Source organism: Heterocephalus glaber, unplaced genomic scaffold (genome assembly GCF_053883595.1).
Source record: "Heterocephalus glaber isolate CG9 unplaced genomic scaffold, H.glaber_assembly_v1.0 deba00001733, whole genome shotgun sequence".
Classification (NCBI taxonomy): Eukaryota; Metazoa; Chordata; class Mammalia; order Rodentia; family Bathyergidae; genus Heterocephalus; species Heterocephalus glaber.
In genome coordinates, this window is record NW_028258444.1 from 7,624,176 (window position 1) to 7,644,732 (window position 20,557).

At 40.9% G+C, this 20,557-nt stretch overlaps 1 protein-coding gene across 3 annotated transcripts in view; it reads right to left on the minus strand.

Annotated features, from left to right (window-relative positions):
- Positions 1-19,839, minus strand: part of Cpne8 (copine 8) — a 236,302-nt gene extending 216,463 nt beyond the window's left edge. Inside the window, exon 1 of one of the 3 annotated variants that reach the window (XM_087200025.1) lies at positions 19,620-19,839. Coding sequence is in view for 1 of the 3 variants with exons in the window: in XM_004855010.4 (XP_004855067.1) it covers positions 19,620-19,717 (98 nt within the window). In the remaining 2 variants the exon portion in view is untranslated. The remainder of the gene's footprint in view (positions 1-19,619) is intronic. The other 2 variants (XM_004855010.4, XM_021236528.2) reach the window with 2 other exon arrangements.
- Positions 19,840-20,557: the final 718 nt, after the last annotated feature.

Sequence of the window (20,557 nt, forward strand, 5' to 3'; positions counted from 1 at the left end):
GGAGAATCATCTGCATTGGACTGTAGAACAGGAGGAAGCTTTTAAAAATATTTAAAATTGACTTAGGCAGCCACCCCAGCCCTAGGCATACCAGATGTAAAGCGGCCTTTTACTCTATATGTGACTGAAAAAAAAAAACCCATGTGGCCCTTGGAATGTTGACCCAAGAAGTAGGCCCATGGAATCAACCAGTGGCATATTTGTCTACAAATTTAGATTCAGTATCAAAAGGATGGCCTCACTGTTTTGGGCCTTAGCAACTTCAGCTCTGTTGATTCAAAAAACAGACAAGCTGACTTTAGGTCAGGAACTGACCGTGCAGGTTGCACACCCGGTCCTAGAACTGCTGAACACAAGGGAGCATCACTGGCTCTCAAATAATTGGGTTACTCAGTATCAAGCCCTTCTCTGTGAGAATCCCTGTTTGTGGTTTATTTCTATAAAAACTTTAAATCCTGCTACCTTCTTGCCCATGGAGACAGGGCCTCCCAATCATGACTGCTTGAGTGTCACTGATGAGCTCCTTTCCAGCCCCCCTGACTTGCAAATGACACCCTTGTCCAATGCTGACCTCGTTCTGTTCAGGGATGGGAGCAGCTCTGTGGAAGATCGGGTTCGTCATGCTGGATATACGTTAACCATGAAGGATAAGATGGTCCTAGCCAGGGACATCGGTGCAATGTGCTAAGCTCTGGGCACTCATACAGGCACTTCAATGGACAAAGGGTAAAAAAGGTATATATATATATATATATATATATATATATATATATATATATGGACTTTTGCTATGCATTTGCTACATTATACATCATTGGCATGATTTACTGAGAGTGAGGTCTTCTCATGGCAGAAGGGAAGCTAATTAAAAATAAACAGGAAATTATACAATCGCTAGAGGCAGTGTAGAAACCTAGCAAAGTCACAGTAATATATTGTTCAGGACATCAGAAAGGCAAAGACTTCTTTGCACAAGGTAACAATAAAGCTGATGCTGAAAGCCAAGCCGAGAAAGACAACGCACTCAAAGCCCTGCTCTCACCACTCCAGAAGCCGGTGACTCAACGCACAGCTGAAGAATAGAAGCACCAACAAGGACGATGACATGGATTATTGTGTTGTGCCAGATCACCACTGCCTTAAATTTCTTTGTTTTCAAACTACGGGTGTTTAGGCCTAGTTATGAAAAGTTTGATGCACAATATGTGACTTTTAAAACAGTAAAATGGGAACCGGAAGGCTGTTTGTAATATTCTTTGATAAAAACATTATGGGGGACCTGGGGTAACTTCTGACTATGGGGGGCTATTCTAATGAAAAATTATATTGCAAAGAGAAAACACAAGTTTGGATCAACGGCTCCCTTGTTGGACTAGTCACTGGTAATTGCAACAATTGTAAACAAGGTCAATGTAATCCTATATCTATATATATGCCAGCCCCATGGGATCTTATTTGGCTACAAGGAGTAATATATTTCATTAGGACAAGAAATTTAAAAAGATCTTGAGGAAATTCTAGACACATTTCAGGCTTTAGAAACCTAACTAGATTCACTAGCCAATGTCATTACAAAATAGGCATGCTCTCAATTTGCTCACAGCCCAGAAAGGAGGGACTTGCTTATTTCTTGGTAAAGAGAGTTGTTAATATACTAATAAATCTGGTATAATACAAAAATCACTAGACAAACTGAAAGATCAGATCAAGGCTCTTGATGAGAAATTTGGTATAGGAGAGCTGTCTTATGGGATTTATTTTACTTGGGCAGGATGAAAAAAACTTGGAAAGGAGCTCTTCTGAGTCCCCTTCTTGTTATAATATTAATATTAATGTTTAGTCCTTGTGTCATGCAATGGATTTCAAAATTTATACAGTAGCACAGTGCTGCAGCTCAAGACTACCAAATGCTAGTGTTAAAAAATGTAGATAAACTGGATAGAACTTGTAATGGATAGAAGAATTATCCCAAAGTAAACAGAGGGAGGAATGATATGGAAAAGTTTTAGATAACTTAATAGATTGAATATTAAGGTAGTTGTAGAAGCAAAATAAGTAATGTGTTCTTTTAAGATTCGCTTTTCCCTTAACTCCTTGTTTAAGGTGAGGATTATCTGACTCTAACCAGTAACTTCATTAACCTAACAAAGTTACCATGCCAGGGTGAATTTACAATGTATATGGCCTATCCTGTGTCTGTGACTTGTAAATAGGAACTGGAATTGTATTTATATATCAAAGACCACTAGGGATGAGATAATGGCTAAAAAGGATATGAAAAGGGAAATGCTGAACAAAGGGGGGTGGATACTGACCAGACTGGTTTCTGGCGTTCCCTTCCGCTCGCGAGAAGAAATTTTATGATTTTATCCAAATTCTGTGTCTCTGTGTATTTCTTTCCGAGATTTCCATAACAAGATTAATTTTCTGAGTTTTCATACTTGGGAATACATGGAGCTGCAGTTGAAAACAGATCTTTCTAGCTTTAAATCCCTGCTCTGGTCCTTAATACATTCCCCTAATTATGTTACAACACTTAAGATTATGTATCATCATTTTTCTCAGTCCCTCTTCCTGCCCACTCTGGAAGCAGTAAGCATATTTCAACTCACTAACAGCTAGGAAAGCAATGAGCTTCCACATATTTTACACAATTAGCTAGCTTAGTAGTCTCCCAGAGTCGATGCATGATGCATGTCTGAGCCAAGAAGCAAGTGCACAAATCAGTCCACAAATCACCATGAAGAAAAAACCTGAAGGCTTCACCAAATACCACTCTACCTAACACCATCTCAGATGTTTGTGCCTTCCAGACACTTCCAAAATATGTTTATTAGGGCCAGGGATTCAGTTCAGTGGTTCCAATGCCTGACTTACAAGTGCAAGGTCCCCAGCTCAATCCCCAGTATGGAAAAAACAAACAAACAAACAAAATATGTTGATTATATGACTAGACTTCCCAACTTTTTGTTTCTTTATTAGCTGTTGAGCAATATGTTGTTTCTACTGGGGGCATCTTTAGGCTCAGCATATTAACATTGCAAAAGAAAAATTTTATATGCAGTGTTACAGACTGGGCATTCACAGGCTATGCCAAAGAAATAAAAATATGCATATAAAGGTAGGGCTAGATTGGCAGGGGTTGCTTCTTTTTTCTTCACTTCCAGGTTTTAAACAATATCTTTCATAATTTGTTTGAATCTCTGAATAATTCAAATGTACACCATTGCAATCTGAGCGCTCCAGACTAAACAACCCAGTTTAAGGAGGAAATAATCTGCGGTGAGAATCTGTGTATAAGCAAAAATGATCAGCTGAGAGAGGAAGACTGAAAATAATTCCCTAACATATGTCTATTACCCTCATCACAGATAATTAGACCAGAAATATGTCCCTGATCCAAAAGCACTTGACCAGGTAAAATCAGTAAGTAAATAATAAAACAATTTAAAAAACTCAGTTGCAACTATGAATACATGCTATACACAGTTCTACAAATCCCCAAATGGAACAATGAAACAGTCAAAGGCCGTTGCTTAGCAGTGTCTTTTTTTGTTGTTTTTTGGAGTTTTTGTTTGTTTTTTGCAGTAGCGCAGGATCAAACTTAGGACCTTGTGTTTGCGAGCCAAATCCCTGGCCCATGCAGTGTCTTTTTCATTTTACCTTTATACAATTGATTTTTTTCCAATTGAACTTACAACACATTCTTTCCTGTCTTTGTATCTTACAGTCATGGTCCCCATTCACCTGACAGCAGTGACGGAGAACCTTTTAAGAGGTTTCAATGATAACAAATGGCAAGCTGCAGCATGTGTACCATAGGTTCACCACCACTGCTCTAGATACACTCCTTTCCTTTCAACTATACAGGTACATGGAATTACTAAGTACTAAGCATGCTCTATATGTGAGACATTGAATTAGAAATTAGGTGTACTATAAAGGCAAGTAAGAAAGGTCCTGTCCTATGTGAATTTATAGTCTAATAGTTGTCGGATGCACTTTCAAATGTTTATTCAATAAGCACTAAGTTACTGAGTGGCGGGAAAAGGAATTGGTGTTGAAGACTGTAATATGAACACATGGGCTTCTGGCCCTATATTGTTTATATGCCATTAAAGGGACAAAATTGTAAACAAATATGTGCAATATAATGTAGGATGTGCATAATAAATTCATTGTAGTTTAGATTAGAGAATGAAGAGTAGCTGATTCCATCAGAAGGTTCAGAAAAAGTCTGCATAGTGAGAAGGATGCTTGAGCTATCAGCAGAGCCCATCAGGTAAGGCAACAATGTGAGGCATAAGACAGAAGACAGAAAAGCAAGGTGTTATGGCTGTGTCTAGATGTCCCCTGAATCCCTCATGTGGTCATAGGTGGGATTTTCAGAGGTGGTTGAATCTATACAGTGTGTGATGCTAGGATTAAGGGTGTGTGATTACTAAATTAGTCTACCAATTGGCTTGGCATAGTTCTGGGAGTGGATAATGATAAGGCCCTGCCTGGGTGGGACTACTGCCTGCCCTAAGGGCGTATAGCCTGGATAGAATATAAGGGACAGAAAGTGGGCTGCTGTGGTTGCTTGCTGCTTAGCTTTTTTGCTGCTTGTTGCCTTCTGTCTGCCATGAACTGTTTCTCCTCTGCCCCTCTGCCATGCCACTGCACCTGGGAGCCAGCCAACTATGAACTGACACTTCTCTAAACTGTGAGCTACAATACATCTTCCCTCCTTTAACTTTGGAGATCTGGTATTTTGTCTTAGCAATGAGAAAAGTAACTAAGATACAAGGTATATATACCATGATTCTCCCAGAAATGCAAGCAATCCAAAGTGGGTTTTAGAAGAAAGTGTGGATTAGTCAATGAAGAGGAGAGAGTGGAGGGACATGGAGAGAAGGTAAGGCTGAAAAGTTAGGTCAGGGTTGGGAAGATCCTTATTATATAGGCAATTAAAGGCTTCTACCCAGGAGAGTCACAGCATGATGGGATCTGCCCCTTTTGAGTGGGCCTCTACCAACTTGGTATACAAGATTCTTGACAAGGAAGGGAAAATTAGTTAGGCATGATGGGAGGTTGGAAGAGGCATGGAAATTCTACCCTGGTTTCTTAAGTGTCGGACTGGTCTGGACCCAGCCAGCAGAATAGTCAGTCATGTTAAAGTAGAAGAGAAAAGAGGTGAAGGCTTGAAGCTCAACAGACAGAAACTTTACTAGTGCACTGGGGACAAAGAAAATACGGAGAGGATTAGTCCCTTGTTGGGAAGCAAATTAGAATTTCAGTAGTGCCTATACATACTTTAAAAAACCTCTGAGGTGAGTCTGACAAGACCCCTGTTGAGAATAGCTAGTTTAGATCATGTCCCTAACAATGAAAATGACACAACCACACAATAATTGCAATACTTGGGTTTTTAAAATCATAAATATGTAAACATTCATTTATAATTATATAAAGAGCCATTCATCAGTCATCATCTCGTATATTAGAGTAATTCATCAAAAGGTGAAGCAAAATGACTTCACAATATTAGTTTTTCCTAATATTATAGTTGAAGCCATTAATAAGTTTTGTGTCTCTGAAAGATTTGATCCAATCAAGCATGACAACATTTTAGGCTAAATATAATCAATTTAGCACTTGGATACTTCAGCTTAGAATCACTTAAGAAATTACTTAAAATAATCCAACAAAACTTTACAGGCAGACAAGTGTAAGAGATGATGTGATTTATAAATAGTGCCCTGACCTAAGTAAACAAGTTCATTTTTCAACTGTCCCTCTGAAAACAAGTTATGTTTTTATTTTTTCTTTTTATCCTTCCATCTTCTCACTCTTGAGACTTTATTTTGTTGTTAGATTTCAGCTTTCTCTAAAATTTTTCACTTTGAACTTCATGGCACAAAATTAAAGTAGTTAGACCAAAGACACAAGATCTGGGGAAAGCACATTTGCATAAAAGTAACCTTGTTCTCTGGAGACCAGCCCATCAGACAGCTCTCTGTAACCAAGATTATACCCAAGTGATAGCTGCATGTGCTGCTGTGTTTTATCAGTTCTTCAAGTATGTGTTAAAAATAGTTTCCTTCAAGACAAAATCTATATGGAGCATATATGGCTCATTTATTTTCCTACTTAGATATATTATATATCATACATGCAAATTTTGTTTATTCTCTTTTTTTGCCCTCTATTCACCTCAGATTAGATAAGCAAAGCATCTCTTTGTCTCTAGAAAGTATTATCTCTAGAAAGTATTATCTTCTAAAATTTGCTTTGATCTACTTGGAGACAACGTAAGCTCATTGAAAGTTGTCAATCTGTCTCCCATTTGTTTGCAAATAAAACTTTGTAAAACATATAAACTGACTAAAATGGAATAATTATATTTTTATTAAATTATACAGGTACAACCAGACATGTAAATGTCTATGTATACTATGTGTATAAAGTAGTATTTTTAAGGATATAGACATACTCAAAATCATAGATAACCAGATTCATTTTCCCAATCTGTTCATCAATCAACAAGTATTAACTGTACTGAAAACCTTCACGTGCAAAGTGTGGTTAGATTTCATAATAACCAATGATAAAACAAAAGAGGTGGTTCAAAATTAGGTTCAGACATACATGTAAAAGTCTAATTTTAAGTCAAAATGAAATAATAACACCAAAATTTTAACATGGGAGATCAAAGGAAGGAGCAATTCGTTGTCATTACAGGAATTTAGTAATAATACCATGAGTTATTGATATGGACTGTGTTTAGATGTCCCCCTCAAAGCCTCATGTGGTCATATGTGGTATTTTTTCAGAGTGGCTGGACCTAGAGTGTGTGATGCTGGGATTGATTCACAGTGCAATATTAAGATCAAGGGCACTAGGATTAAGGATGTGAGTGCTACCCACCCTGAGTAGTCTGGATAAGATAAAAGCGGCTGGAAGACTCTGTTACGGTTCCCTTGAAGCTTTTGCTGTCTTCCTCAGCCATGAACTATTTCCCCCTTTGCCATGTCCACCCTACCTTGGAGCCAGCCAACTATGGACTGAAACCCCTACAAACTATAAGCCAAACAAACCCTTTCCTCCTTTAATTTGGGGTGTCTCACCAATGAGAAAAGTAGCTAAGACAGCTGTGAAGTCAACCTTAACAACTAGTCAAGGAAAGACAGAAATGTGGAAAGCATTCAGGCTTTAAGAAAGAATCAACAGTGGTGGACAGTAAAAATACACATAATAGATTTTTAAATTATCAAGTAGTGTACTTCACTTGGGCCGTCCTGTCCATGTCTGAGATGGAAAGGGATGGCTGGCATGATGAGAAAGCATACCCTGAACATTATGTTAAGAGTACTTGGACTTTATTCTGTAAACAAGGGGAAAGGGAAAATCAGATAATTCAACATTTGTTTAGAAAGCTAAGTATAGAGTACACAAAAAATGAAACAAAACTTGATTTTAGAGTCACAGAGAATATCTTAAAAGTCTGGGTAAAAATGTAGTAAACCAAGGTGGTAGTAGCAGAAATGAAAAAGGAGATGACACACAGGATGGACAGTTTCAGTGACTTTAACAAGAACAAGCTGAAAATGAAATACAGTAAGTCAAGCATTATAAAGATAGACAGCTAACAGTATTCATGTCACACACTATCGATTTACTTTATCACTAAAGTCAACTTTTCCACTAAGCCCTGATACCACTCAGGATCTGTCCAGACAGGATGTCAGGCAGCTAACATTCAGCAACGCCTTGAGCACACAAGACTGAGCCCATTTTCTGTCTCTACCATAAGCTCACTATTGGTCACAAAGACATAAATGACAAAAGCTGGTTAACGTATTATAAAACCAAACTGCAGGAAAGAAACAGATACTCATTAATTTCAAGTACTGTTCATTTCTAGAATAAATAAAGCTTATAGCTTCCTTTTGAAAGAGAAAAAAAACTAGAACAGTGACAACGGAACTTGACATTCCTTTGGAAGGACAGTGAGGAAAAGGAGGACTGTGAGATATATCAAGTGTTCGGAATTAGATATAATCTACCATAACATCCTTTAGAAAATTCAGACCCTAGAATTGGGACCTAAGTTTTCAAAGTTTCACTTGGTCACACAAAGGCTTAAAAGGCTAGGTGTACAAAATCATGTGAAGTATTCAACCAAGTCATGCTGGGAGGGGGAAAATTAAGATCTAGATATATATTAATACCATATTTTCCCTATTACTTTTTCTTCATTCACTTCTTTTTCTTAAAAAAAATGAACCTCAAAGATAATAGATAATTTTCCATAATCCTAGAGCCAGTCATTAATATAATGTATCTATTATTTTGAAAGCTATTCTTATTACTAATAATAAATCACTATCATTTTAATATACCAGAGGATTTGGCTACTTAAAAGACATTCTGATAAATGTTTTGAAAGGTGGAAACAGCTTTTGTTTGTTTTATTAAACATAAGTTACTAGTACCTGAGTTAGCTTGTTAGCAAATGGCCCTTGATGATCACAAGATTTCCTTGAGTTAGGAGGCTGTTTAAATTTTATTTCAATGGCCTGCCTCTCCTATCATAGAACTATTATGTTCAAGGTGGCATCACAGATCATGCAGGTCTGGGACAAAGCCTTCCTGTAGGAACCAAGACCCAGAGAAGTGGTATGATTATCAAAAGCCACAGAGCTGGTCAGAAACAAAATGAAAGGTCTCGATCTTGCATTACACTTTCCTTAAAGAGGGAAGACTATATAAATTACATTCCAATGACAAAATGACTAAAGTGAAACAAAGAAATTGACACTATTTAACTTAAATTATACCACAAACCTTGAGTTGAAAATCATCTTTTTAAGTTCTATATTTCAAACTTCTCTTAGAAAATATTTTTAAATTCTCTAATTTAAATTACTTGATTAAGAGAAAAGTTCACTAACAGCAAATTATTGATTATGCCTCTGTTTCCCAAAGTGTACAAAAAGGTTTAGGATGAAATCGTTGGCATAAAAATCAATTGTAATCAACTTTCAAATATCTCTGTTCCTACAATTAACTTGAAAGCTGAGATACCAAGATAAGTCAGATTACAAGCTAAGTCCAAAATAGCAGGTAATTAGGCTAGACGAGCAAACAAAATTATTGGCCTGGTGTACTTCTAAAGTCTCTCTAAGCCCTTCTCACCTGCTGTTAACCTAGCTCTTGCTCATACTCTTTGCTTGTAAACACAAAAGCTAAAAATCTACAGATGACATTAATGAAGAATGACTGAGTTCTTTTCAATTACCTAGGAAACCACAATTAATGTGAAATTCCCTTTACAGGAGTACATTTAACTAGCAGAGGTTTGTAGGAATGTCCTGAGCATTGTATGAATTTAGGTGATAGAACATCAAGGCTCTTCAGGCTGTGAGAAACAATTTCATTTCTCAAAATGATTATAAAGTCACTATTATGCTAACAAGGCTAAGAAATGTCTTGGTTTCAAATAGTCATGGCAATTATAATCATATCTGGTTCATTACGCCCTCTGACATTTAAGATAGTGCTTAATAAAATTAATGTGTCACTTGTTACTTATTATACATATATGCATATACAGAGAGAGTGAGCAAGCAAGCAGATAATTACCAAGGTAAAGAATATTGACTTTTACAAATTCATAATTCAAATAGCTCAAAATAATGTGCTGACATTTTTGATATCTATATAATTATTTTATTTACCGAGAATTCTAAGGGCAGTCCTAGATATAAGTATTAACAAAAAGCTAGCGAGTAAAGTGGTGATTTCTCCATTATTAAAAAAGCAGTGGACTGAAAATGGTAGGGCCTAAAGTCAATTCTCAACTCTACCGGCAAATCTGAACGTCACACAGTCAATTCAGTTTTCTTTACCTTTCACTTTTCTAGCCCATCACCTTGCTCCAACACTTAGTTCTCACCTCATCTTGCTGCTGCTTTCTAAATACTCCTCTCAGTACTTAATATAAGAATCAATATTTGGAAACTAAACATCAAATTACTGTATTAAAGTTTACACCACTCTTTAAAATTGCTCTACTCATAGTTCTCACCAATAAAGGACAGAAAAACACACACACAAAAATCCCTATTTCCCATTCTCAGATAACTATTTCTTTTGTGACAGTGTTGACATTATCTATTGAAACTGTGTCTCCCAGCTTTGTGGTTTTAGTTAGGTACTAGCACACTGACATGGACTGGAAAGATCCCCACCTTGGAGCCTGAATTTCAAAAAAATATGGAAGACTGATAGAATATAGATAATAGTCAAAAACATGTGTTTAGGAGGTAGACATACATAGGGTTTAACAACACAATTATGCCATTCATTACATGTGCAACTTAGACCAAATTATTTAACTCCTCAACCTCAATTTCCTCACCTGTAAAATGGGACATAATAGCACTATTTTACAGAGTTGTAAGGATTAAGAGAATTAACTTGTGCTATATTATCCGATAGTGTGATTTTTACTTTAATTTAAATAAAATATATAGTAAATGACCAAAGCTTTCTCTTTTATTCCTTTATTTTCATTATTTTCATTAGTACAGCTTATATTTGAATTCCTTTCCTTTCTAATGTACAGAAGTATTTCCCAGGGACCATAAATAATATTTTGTTTCTCCAGAAAAACAACTGGTGATTCCTACAGAATGTTTTGGAGCATTATCTTTCACAGATAAGCTTGACAAAATATTCACATTTGGGAAAAGAATCTAGTAGTGAATATTCCCAGCTGGAGAGGCACATCAGGCAGAGAATATCAGCCATTAAAACAAAGGATCTTTCAAATACATTTTATTTATTTATTTATTTATTTATTTATTCTTGGTACCAGGGATCAAACTTGGGACCTTGTGCTTGCAAGGCAGGCGGTGGAACCACTGAGCTAAATCCCCTGGAAAAATACATTTTATCTTATATCCGGCAATAAGTGCTTGCCCTATTTCAGCCTGTGTTATGGCCTAATAACAATCTCTGATTTATCATACATCCAACAAGTAAATGCTTTCTTAAATACTGGACCACTGATTTTATTCATCAGATAAAACAATGTTGTTCTTTGGTCCTAAAACTTTGTTATCATGGTAGACTACCTCTTACCTGTCATGTCCTACTAGTTCCACATGTCTGATTGTGTGTTATAGGGGCAGGATTTGGGGGTTTATCTTAGTTACTTTCATCCTTGCTGAAACAACAATACCTGACACCCAAAGTTAAAGGGAAAGGTTTATTTAGCTCACAGTCTGTAAAGGTTTCAGTGCTAATCGGCTGCCTCTAAGGTAGGGTGGACATAGGATCACAGCTGAGTAAGACAGCAAAAGCTACAAGGGAATCTTAACAGACTCTTCCAGTGGCTTTTATCTTATCCAGACTACTCAGGGTGGGTAGCACTCACATCCTTAATCCTAGTGCCCTTGATCCTAGCATTGCACCATGAATCAATTCCAGCATCACACACTCTAGATCCAGCCACCTCTGAAGAAACCCCACCTCTGACTGCATGAGGCTTTGGGAGGGACATCTAGTCACAAGCCATAAAATTCCCTCCCCTGGCTCCCCAGAGACTCATGCACATCCCTTTATGCAAAAGGCATTTAATCCTTCTCTGAGAGTTGCCAAAGTCCTAACAGTTTCAGCATTCCTGAAAAGTCCAAGTACCAAGACTCCTCTGAGATTTAAAGTAAACTCTTAGCTGCAAGCCCCTGTGCAAATGAGAAGAAAGTTAAACACTTTCAACATACAATGGCACATGATAGACATTACCATCCCAAAAGTTACAAGCAGGAAGGTAAAAAGGAATGGGAACAAAGCAAGACCAAAATCCAGCAAGGCAAACATTAAATGCCACAGTTCCATTTCTAGCATCCTCGGCAAGTTGTGAACTACAAGGTGCTTGAATGGCTCTGCCCCCGCAGCACTTCCAGTGGTTGTAGCTCCCATGGCTTCTCTCTGACTGGTTTTGCTCACTCCTTGCAGCTTCCCTCAGAATCCATTTTCCTGGCTTCTCCAACTTTCTGAGGTTTCCACTGCACCTTTGGCTTCACACAGCTTCACCCAGTGCCCTCTCAGGGCCACACTGCCTGGCCTCCCAGGCCTTCTGAAATCTGGGTGAAAGCCTTGCTGACCCCACAACTCTTGCATTCTGCATGCGCCTAAAACCAGCACCATGTAGATGATGCCAAGGTCTGCCGCCAGCTAGAGCAGTGGCCCAGCGTCTGTCTCTTTCTTGGCCGTGAGGTCCAGTGCCTATGAACCAAAGCCCGAGGACCAGCTTCCCTAGGTTGCCACCATTCTGGAACATGGTGCTCTGGGGTTTTCTTCTCAAAGCAGAGTCTTTCACTTTTGCTACTTTGAAGCTACAAAGGGTGGAGTCCTCTGCTTCTTCAGGCCATCTTTTCTATTCTCCTGTTCCTTCTCAGGAATCAAGATCTCCTTTGCTCTATCTTTTCAGGCCTCAACTTTACTGGAGCTTCCTTTCTGGCCAAATTCACAATGTTTTAAATCATTCTGCTGGGCTCTTTGCTCTTGATTATCAACATAAATCTGGCTAAAAGCCCCCAACAGTACCCAGGTCACCGCCTCAACATTAGACTGACTTGAAATTTTCTTCTTCTACCTGATTAATTAGTCCACTGCCCTTAGTCTCAGGCAGTCTCTGGACAGAAGCAGAATACAGACAAACTTTCTGCCAAGGTATAGCATACATAGTCTGGGGTCCAACAGCCAATGCAGTCCTTCTTCCCAGCAGAAACCTCCCGAGTCTGGTCTATACCAGCTTTTCAGTCCTCTGACCTGACTCTCCCATACAGTACAACCTAAGGTGCTCTGGCTCTACTTTTTCAGCTGGCAACTCCAACCCTTTCCAAACTCCTCCCGTAACAGTCTCAGAGGCTCCTGAACCACATGGTTAGGTATAGTCACAGCAAAGATCCCGCTTCTCTGGTACCAAATTCTGTTAGTTACTTTTCTCTCATTACTGAGACAAAATACTTGACACCCAAAGTTACAGAGGAAAGGTTTATTTAGCTCAGTTTGTAAAGGTTTCATTTCATAGCTGGCTGGCTCCAAGGAAGAGTAGGACAGGTCAGAGGGGCATTGCAGAGGAGAAACAGTTCATTTATAGGCACAAGACATCAAAAGCAGCAAGGGTCCTCAACAGTGTCTTCCTGCCCCTTTTATCTTATCCAGACTACTTAGGGCAGGCAGCACTCACACCCTTAATCCTAGTGCCCTTGAGCCTAGCATGGCACCATGAATCAACTCCAGCATCACACAATCTGGATCCCCACACCTCCAAAAAAGCCCCACCTCATTCACGTGAGGCTTTGGGGGACATCTAGACACAAACCATAACAGGGGTAGAATCTTAGAAATTGACTGCATTTTCAAATACACACTGCATTTACCCCTGTTTTCTTCTACTACCCCTTTGCGTTCAATTACCCAGCCCAGGGTATAATGGACTATCTTTAACATACAGCTTTACAATTACCATCACGTTTCTATGATTCCCTAAATTAAATGTAATTTTTTCCACAGTACAGGTCCCTTCTTCTATGTTGCTTGTATGCCATGCATTAAAATACATGAAACTAAGATAAAACAAGCAACTATTCAGTGCGTTTCTGTAATAGGCACTGTGCTGAAGCCAAGAGAACTTATTTCATCTACTTGTCCCAAGAACCTTAAAATTTTGGCTTATAAATCATTTCTGTATTCCTGATTAGAAAATGAGATTCCAAAAGTTGAAATAAGTCACACAAAATAACACTCCAAACAGGGACAAAAATGCAAATTAAAGACATTTGTCTGACTTGTAATTCCATTTTCTTGCTACTGTACTCTCCTGCCCCATATTCTCATTAATCTCTAAATGCAACCTTCTGGGGGAATAAAAGCATTTAGGAAGGTGCAGCCAGTAGTTTAAGTTAATTCAGCTTATATAAAGGGAAACAAGGGAAGTCATCAAAACAAGCTACGACAAGCCCCTTGAGAAGTCAGCTTGGGAATAGCGTCAACTCTAGAAAACCATCTCCCCCAAAATATCAGAGATGCTGTTAAATGTTTGTTAGTAACAACACTCAGTGTTAGCACTGTTTCAAATACCAACTTTTCAAATAAAATGTGGAAGATAAGGCATGTTAAATAAATATATATGCCAATAAAATACTATACAAATATGGAAGACTGTGTTCTCAAAGGCTACTGACAATAACATATTCATGATATAATGTTATTATAATGGTAATATAGTGTAATTATATTCTAGACTATACATAACTAATAACATATTACGTTATAGTGTATATATTATTTTTATACTAAAGTGAGCCACAAGTGTGATGCTATAAATAAGCCAGGCATTCATTTGCTCATAGTTTGACAGAAGAATAAATGATTTTTATTTTTGTCATATGGACTTCTGTAATTATTGAGCCCTTAACTAATGTAATGACCAGTGACTAAATGCTTGTGTCCCTCCAAAATTCATACAATGAAATCCTAACCACAATGTGATAGTATTAGGGGGTGAGGCTTTGGGAAGTCATCATATCATGAGGGTAGAGCCTCCATGAATGTGATCAGTGCTCTTAAAAAAGGGACCCCAAAAGAGCTCTCTCACTCTCTTTCCTCCATACGAGATACATCAAGAAGTCTGCAGTCTGCAGCCTGGAAGAGGACCCTCACCAGAACCCGACAATGTTGACACCCTGATGTCCAAATTTCAGTCTCCACAACTGAGAAACAAATGTCTGTTGTTACTAAGCTACTCAGTCTACAGTACTATGTTATAGAAACCTGAGCTAAAACAGCAATAATTTTTTTGCATAAAGAAAAATTTACTGATATCAAAGATATGTAGCTGAATAAACAATCTAGTAGAGACATGTAGTCCTTTTTACTGTAAATTCCATAGAGACACCTGATTCCCACAGAATGCTTTTTAAGTATAGTTAAAAAAAAAAAAATCCGAAGGACCTGAGTTCAATCCCTGGTACAAAAAAAAAAAAAGCCATCTCAAGCCCATGTAAGCCAGCTCCAGCACTCATCAAAAAGCTTCCTCTCAACACCTTAGTGTTGAGTATTGCTAAGAGGGATCGAGAATCTACAGCTGCAAAGTCATTTACTCATCAAACCAGTTGGTTACAAATTTAAGAGTGTGGTAGTGCATGCTGTAATCCCAGCACTCAGGGAGACTGAGACAAGAGGATCACAGGTTCAACCCTAGCCTAGGTAACTTAGCTACTTAGTGAGACCCTATCAAAAAAGACAAAGAAAAAGAAAAAAGGCTGGGGATGTACCTCAGTGCAAAGGCCCTAGGTCCAATCCCCAGTACCACAAACAAATAAAACAAAGTTAGTGTATATAACCATCACATGGTGAACTTGTTAAAAGCCAGATTCCAAGGTTCCACTGCCAGAGATTTTGTTTCAATAGATCTCCTATGGGGCCCGGGGGTTTATATTTTAACAAGAACCACCAACACACACATATACATGATGATTCCATTACAGAGTAGATGCACATGAAGGAGATAAAAGAGAATACAAGAATCACAGATCATAGCAGATCTACAATACTGGTATATATGGTACCAGTGTAGAAAATAGTTTAGTTACTTAGCTTATGAGTAAGGCAGCTAGCTAGTGGAAGGGCCTCAGAGAGAGTGGGGTATCCAGCCATACTTATAAAAATTAAGAATAGACGGCCCTGCCTTAGGATTTTTGAGGTTATTATAAAATAAAATAGCTACTTCTAGAATGTCAGTTTACTGTAAACACTATGTAAAAGAACAGAGCTTGAGAGCCTCAGTCCCAATTGGTCATTTTAAATCCAGAGGCACCTGTGATAGGTGACCACTAAACAATTACACAATTCCTGTGCTCTGCTTATCTATACTTAGCTCTAGATTGGGGCCCTCACAGCCAACCCATTTGGGACCCCTCCTGGAAATCCAGGAGCTATTCTCCTTCTCCATATTTCTAATAAAAACTCTCCTAACCTCCTCCTTTGCTTCAGGACTTCATTCCTCTGTGTCTGCAGAACCATAAGACCTGGCTCACACATGGTATCACCAGCAGCTTTGGGAACACCGAAAAACTCGGCTTGGGAAAGTTCATGAGCGAAGATGGTGCTTGACCCGATCCATGAAAAAGGGTCACAATGCAGAAGAGGAAGGGAAGGGCAGAGGGTATGTTCAAGGTAGAGAGAACAGTGTGTGCATAGCCACCTACACAGGCACAGAGTTGGTCCACGTGACAATGGCACACGCTTTGGAACTTTACTTCTTAGTCCAATTTTCTAGCCATATTTATCTGGCATTCATCTTGGCATGAAGCAAGCATGCAGTCTGAGCTGTACACAGTCACAGAGTTTATATGAAGATTGACAAGGGACAAGGCAAGAGAGATGACCCAAGTCCAGCTTTTCAGAATGCCCAGCCCGAAGTGAAAATTCATTAAGTTTCCACTTCTTTCTACTTTACCATTTAAAATTATGTATACAAGGATCTATATTTGATAACTAACATGATGCAATGCTCTCAGTGCTTTTATAATCAATAAGACAATTTCCCAATCAGAGAAAATGAGAAAAATCACTGAAACAGTGGAATAAACCAAGGAAGGCTCCAGGAAAAACAGGTAACAATGAATTATGTTCCCATTAGTTTTACCTTATTCCACATTACTCTGTTTTCAGAATAAAATGGGAATGTTATTTTGTCTTCTTAAAGTTATGTCAATTCAGCTTTTGGGCAAGTTCAGTTAATTAACCTAAAAATTTACAAATGGTTTTAATAAAGAACAGTGCACACATGAATAGGTAGATAATGGGCAGAAAAGAAGGCCAAGCAAGGAGTGTGGCTCTGCCTGAGTACAACTAGGAGAGCACACCTGTCACCACTTCACAAAACAAATTCATAGCCAGTACCAAACCTCCACGTAAACTCCCACCACCCTAATCCAAGCCAAGCCCACCCATTTTGCATCTGCTAGAGCCCATCTCCTTTTTGTAATATACTCCAAGTGCCCTCTTCCACAGTGATCTTTTCCCAGCTCATTAATGAGCCCCAACTTCTGATGCAGTTCTAGGTTACCATACCTTATGTCATGTTTACCTGCCAACCAGATTTTACATTTTCAGAGAAAAGAACTTTGATTGCATATCTCATGGAGCATGGCATAATTCTAGACACACAAAAGACATCCAGACACTTGGTAAGTGAATGGAATTGTATTTAGCTGCAAGCTTCAACTGCTGATCCCTCCCACCTACCCTCAAAGGGAGATGAAGCTTTAATAACAGAGGATCGACTGTGAAAGGTTATCAAAAGGCATCCTGTGACTGAACTGCTTTTGAAGTATCAGTGAATCATCAGTGGTCTCTGATACAGGAAGGCAAGGGAATCCCTTGTTCTGCCTGCCCGTAGTGAGACAGAGAGCCCTATGACTGTTGCTGAGTGAAATCTCCTTAAACGTGCTACGAAATACCACATCAAGGAGGACCAAGAAGAGGAAACAGGTATCTCCATGCTGCTTCTATCCTTCCTTAGCCAATTTATTAAAGTTCAAACAGAGAGACTATCACAGAATTCTATAACTGAATCAAATAACACATTTATTCAACAAATGCTACTTTCAATGTGATAACAGCTACCATTTTGGAGATTATTCTTTTGTGTCCTGCATTGTGAAAGCAATTTTTCACCCATTTTATTAAACCCTGAAAACATTCTAGATAAAGTAAATACCATAACCACCCTCACTTTTAGAGATGAAAGAAGCTTAAGGTCCATAAGAACTCAAAGTTTAAAAAAAGTAAGTTGCAAGGCTAGAATTTGTACCCAGGTCTCTGATAGCAAAGCCCAACTATGCCACTTAGTATACAACATCCAATTCTCAACAATATAAAAATAAAATTAACCCACTTTAAAGTACTAATTTGGGAACTTATGTATGTTTCACTTTGCCCAAAGGATGCTTTCTACATCAAACTTAGCTGGAAGTAAACAGCAAAGTGAGTCAAGAGCAAGTCAGATAATGAACTGAGCACCGGTGGCCTATGCAGAGATACTTTACAGTACTTGGATTTTCCTTCACAATTTGGTTTCCCCCCGTTTGAAAACTTAAAAACAACATGCCAAAATAAGGGATAACAGTGGCTGGAGGTCACCTCCAGGGCCTGAGGTGGCAACTAAAACAAACCGGCTTAAGCCAAGTGACTCCAGGATCCCAGCAAACAAGCATCAAAAGGGGAGGGGGCCAAATGAAGACCCTAGGACAGAATGACCAGCTGAGGAACACTTTCCCCATTGTCACCTTTGTGCCTCACCACCTTCCCTCATGTTAATTCTGCGCACAGCCGTGCCATTCAGATGCTGCAGGGTGTTGGGCAGAGGGTAGGCACTCTAGAAAAAGGCTGTGACTGTAAGACTTTGGACTAGCCATTGTCTGTATACATCTTGTAGCAGCCAAAGCCAGCTTCCAAGAAAAGAACAATCTAAGAGATTATCTAAAGAGTTGTCTATATGGCTTCACCTGTCCTATTGACAGAAAGAAATCTTGGGCAGCACTAAAAGCAGTGACCCCAATAAAACAACTGCTGAATGTGAGGTGTCAACGGCATTGATATCCTCATAGTCACAGACTTAGGGACAGCTAAAGACTATCCCTGTCCCCAGATAATACAGCTACTGGGAGTGCTGGTGGTTCTGTTTCCATGAAAAATAATCATTCCTTCGACTTCAGTCTTAGTCTTGTGAAAATGCAGAAATCTAGGTTGACTGCATTTTAAAGTTCTGGGCTTATTTATACCGAAGCTTACCTGGGTTTACCAGATTCCTTTAAGGCAAGTTTTGCTAAGGAAAGGAAGTGGAGGATTTGAGGGCATCCAAAACAATCTTAGGGTAAAAACTGCTAAATGAGGGGAGATGGAAGTATGCAAACAATGGAGTGGGCTCCGGAGTAGGTACAATTCGAGAATCCTCCCTCTCCTCCTTTTGCCTTTGCAATTTACCTTAGTGGGCCCATCTTCTTAAGAATCTTGCGTAATACAGCAGCTACGCTGCTTTGCTCTACAGAGAAACTGACCCACTGAAGGTCGGGGAAAGGAATTTGGAAATTACAGTCCTTAAGCAGGACTGAGTCCTGGCAAGCCCCGGAATGTGTCTGCCTGCAGAGAGTCCGTGACTTCTGGGGGCTGCAGGAAGGAAGGCACAGATTCCCCGCCAGGGCTGAACCCGAGGGCGCCGCAGAGACAGCTCTCCCGCGGCCGGCTGCTGCGGGGTGGGGAGCGCGGCTCGGGAAGTGGGTGGGGAGGAGCTCGGACCCCGGCTGCACACGCTGGCCCGGGGCGCCCGTGCCCCGGCCCCGTCTCCACTCGGCCCCGGCTCGGGCCGGGCCGTCGGAAGGGCTGAGGAGTGGGCGGCGGCCAGGCTTCCGAGCTGAGTCACAGCTCGGTAACTTTCACAGCGTTTCCCAGAAAGCGAGCACAAGTCCCAGCCCGGCCGGCCCGGGCTCCGAGTTTCCGCTCGGGGACGCGGAGCCCACGCGGCCGCCCCGCGCGTGGAAACTTCTCCCCAGCCTCACCTGCAAGACACGGACAGCTCTACGCGCGTGGCGGGGATGGCGGCGCCGAGCGGGCTCAGGTCCCCGAGGCCCGCGGCGCTGGTGTGGCGGCTGTCCATGCTCCGAGCTGGCGGACTGGGCGGCGGGCGGGCGCGGGGGGCGGAGGCTGCGCCGCGGGGCGGGGAGGAAGCCGGAGAGGGGGGCCGCGGCCCGGGCGCTGTGGCCTCGCCGGGAGGCCTCCGCCACGCCCTCGGCTCGTCCGGGCCGACCCTCCAGCCGTCCCGCCTCCTCACACCCACGCCCGGCCGCGACGCCGCCCTGTCAGTCAATCAGGAGCACAAGCGAGTGTCACGCGGCGTCCCCGCCCGGGGGCGGCTGGGGGTTCCCGGTCCGGACTCCACCGCACGAGCCCCTAGGGGTCCACCCTGCGCGGGCTCACCTCGGAGTGGGCTGGGGATGTTGGGGCGCGGGCCAGGTCTCCAACCTGCGGCGCCCGGCGGTGGGGATCAGTGCCCGGGACGAGCCCGAGGCGAGCGGACTCTGAAGTAGGTAAAGATACTCTGAGATCTAAGGGAAGCGTCTGGATCGCGCCTTCCCTCTCTGTCCTTTGGGCCCGGGAACCTGACGGTGACACTCCCCCTACAGTCCGGGCTCTACGGAGTCCCTCCTTTCCAAGTTCATGGAATTGCTGCCCGAAACCGGGAGGTTACAACCCTAAAATGCGGGCCCTGATCCCAACTCCCACTCACAAGACCCGAAACTGGAGGATAAGGAGCAGAGAGGAGCCGGGGAGCGCGCCGTGTCTGAGAAGCCGCATTCCGGGGCGGCGGCCCCGCAGCGAAGGCAGCGGAGGCTCCTAGCATCTCGGCGACCTTCGCCACCCGCACCTTCGCGCCAGCCTCCCCCGTGCGCCCGTGGGTTCCCGCTCTCGCCAGCAGGGGGCGACAGAGAGGCAGGCG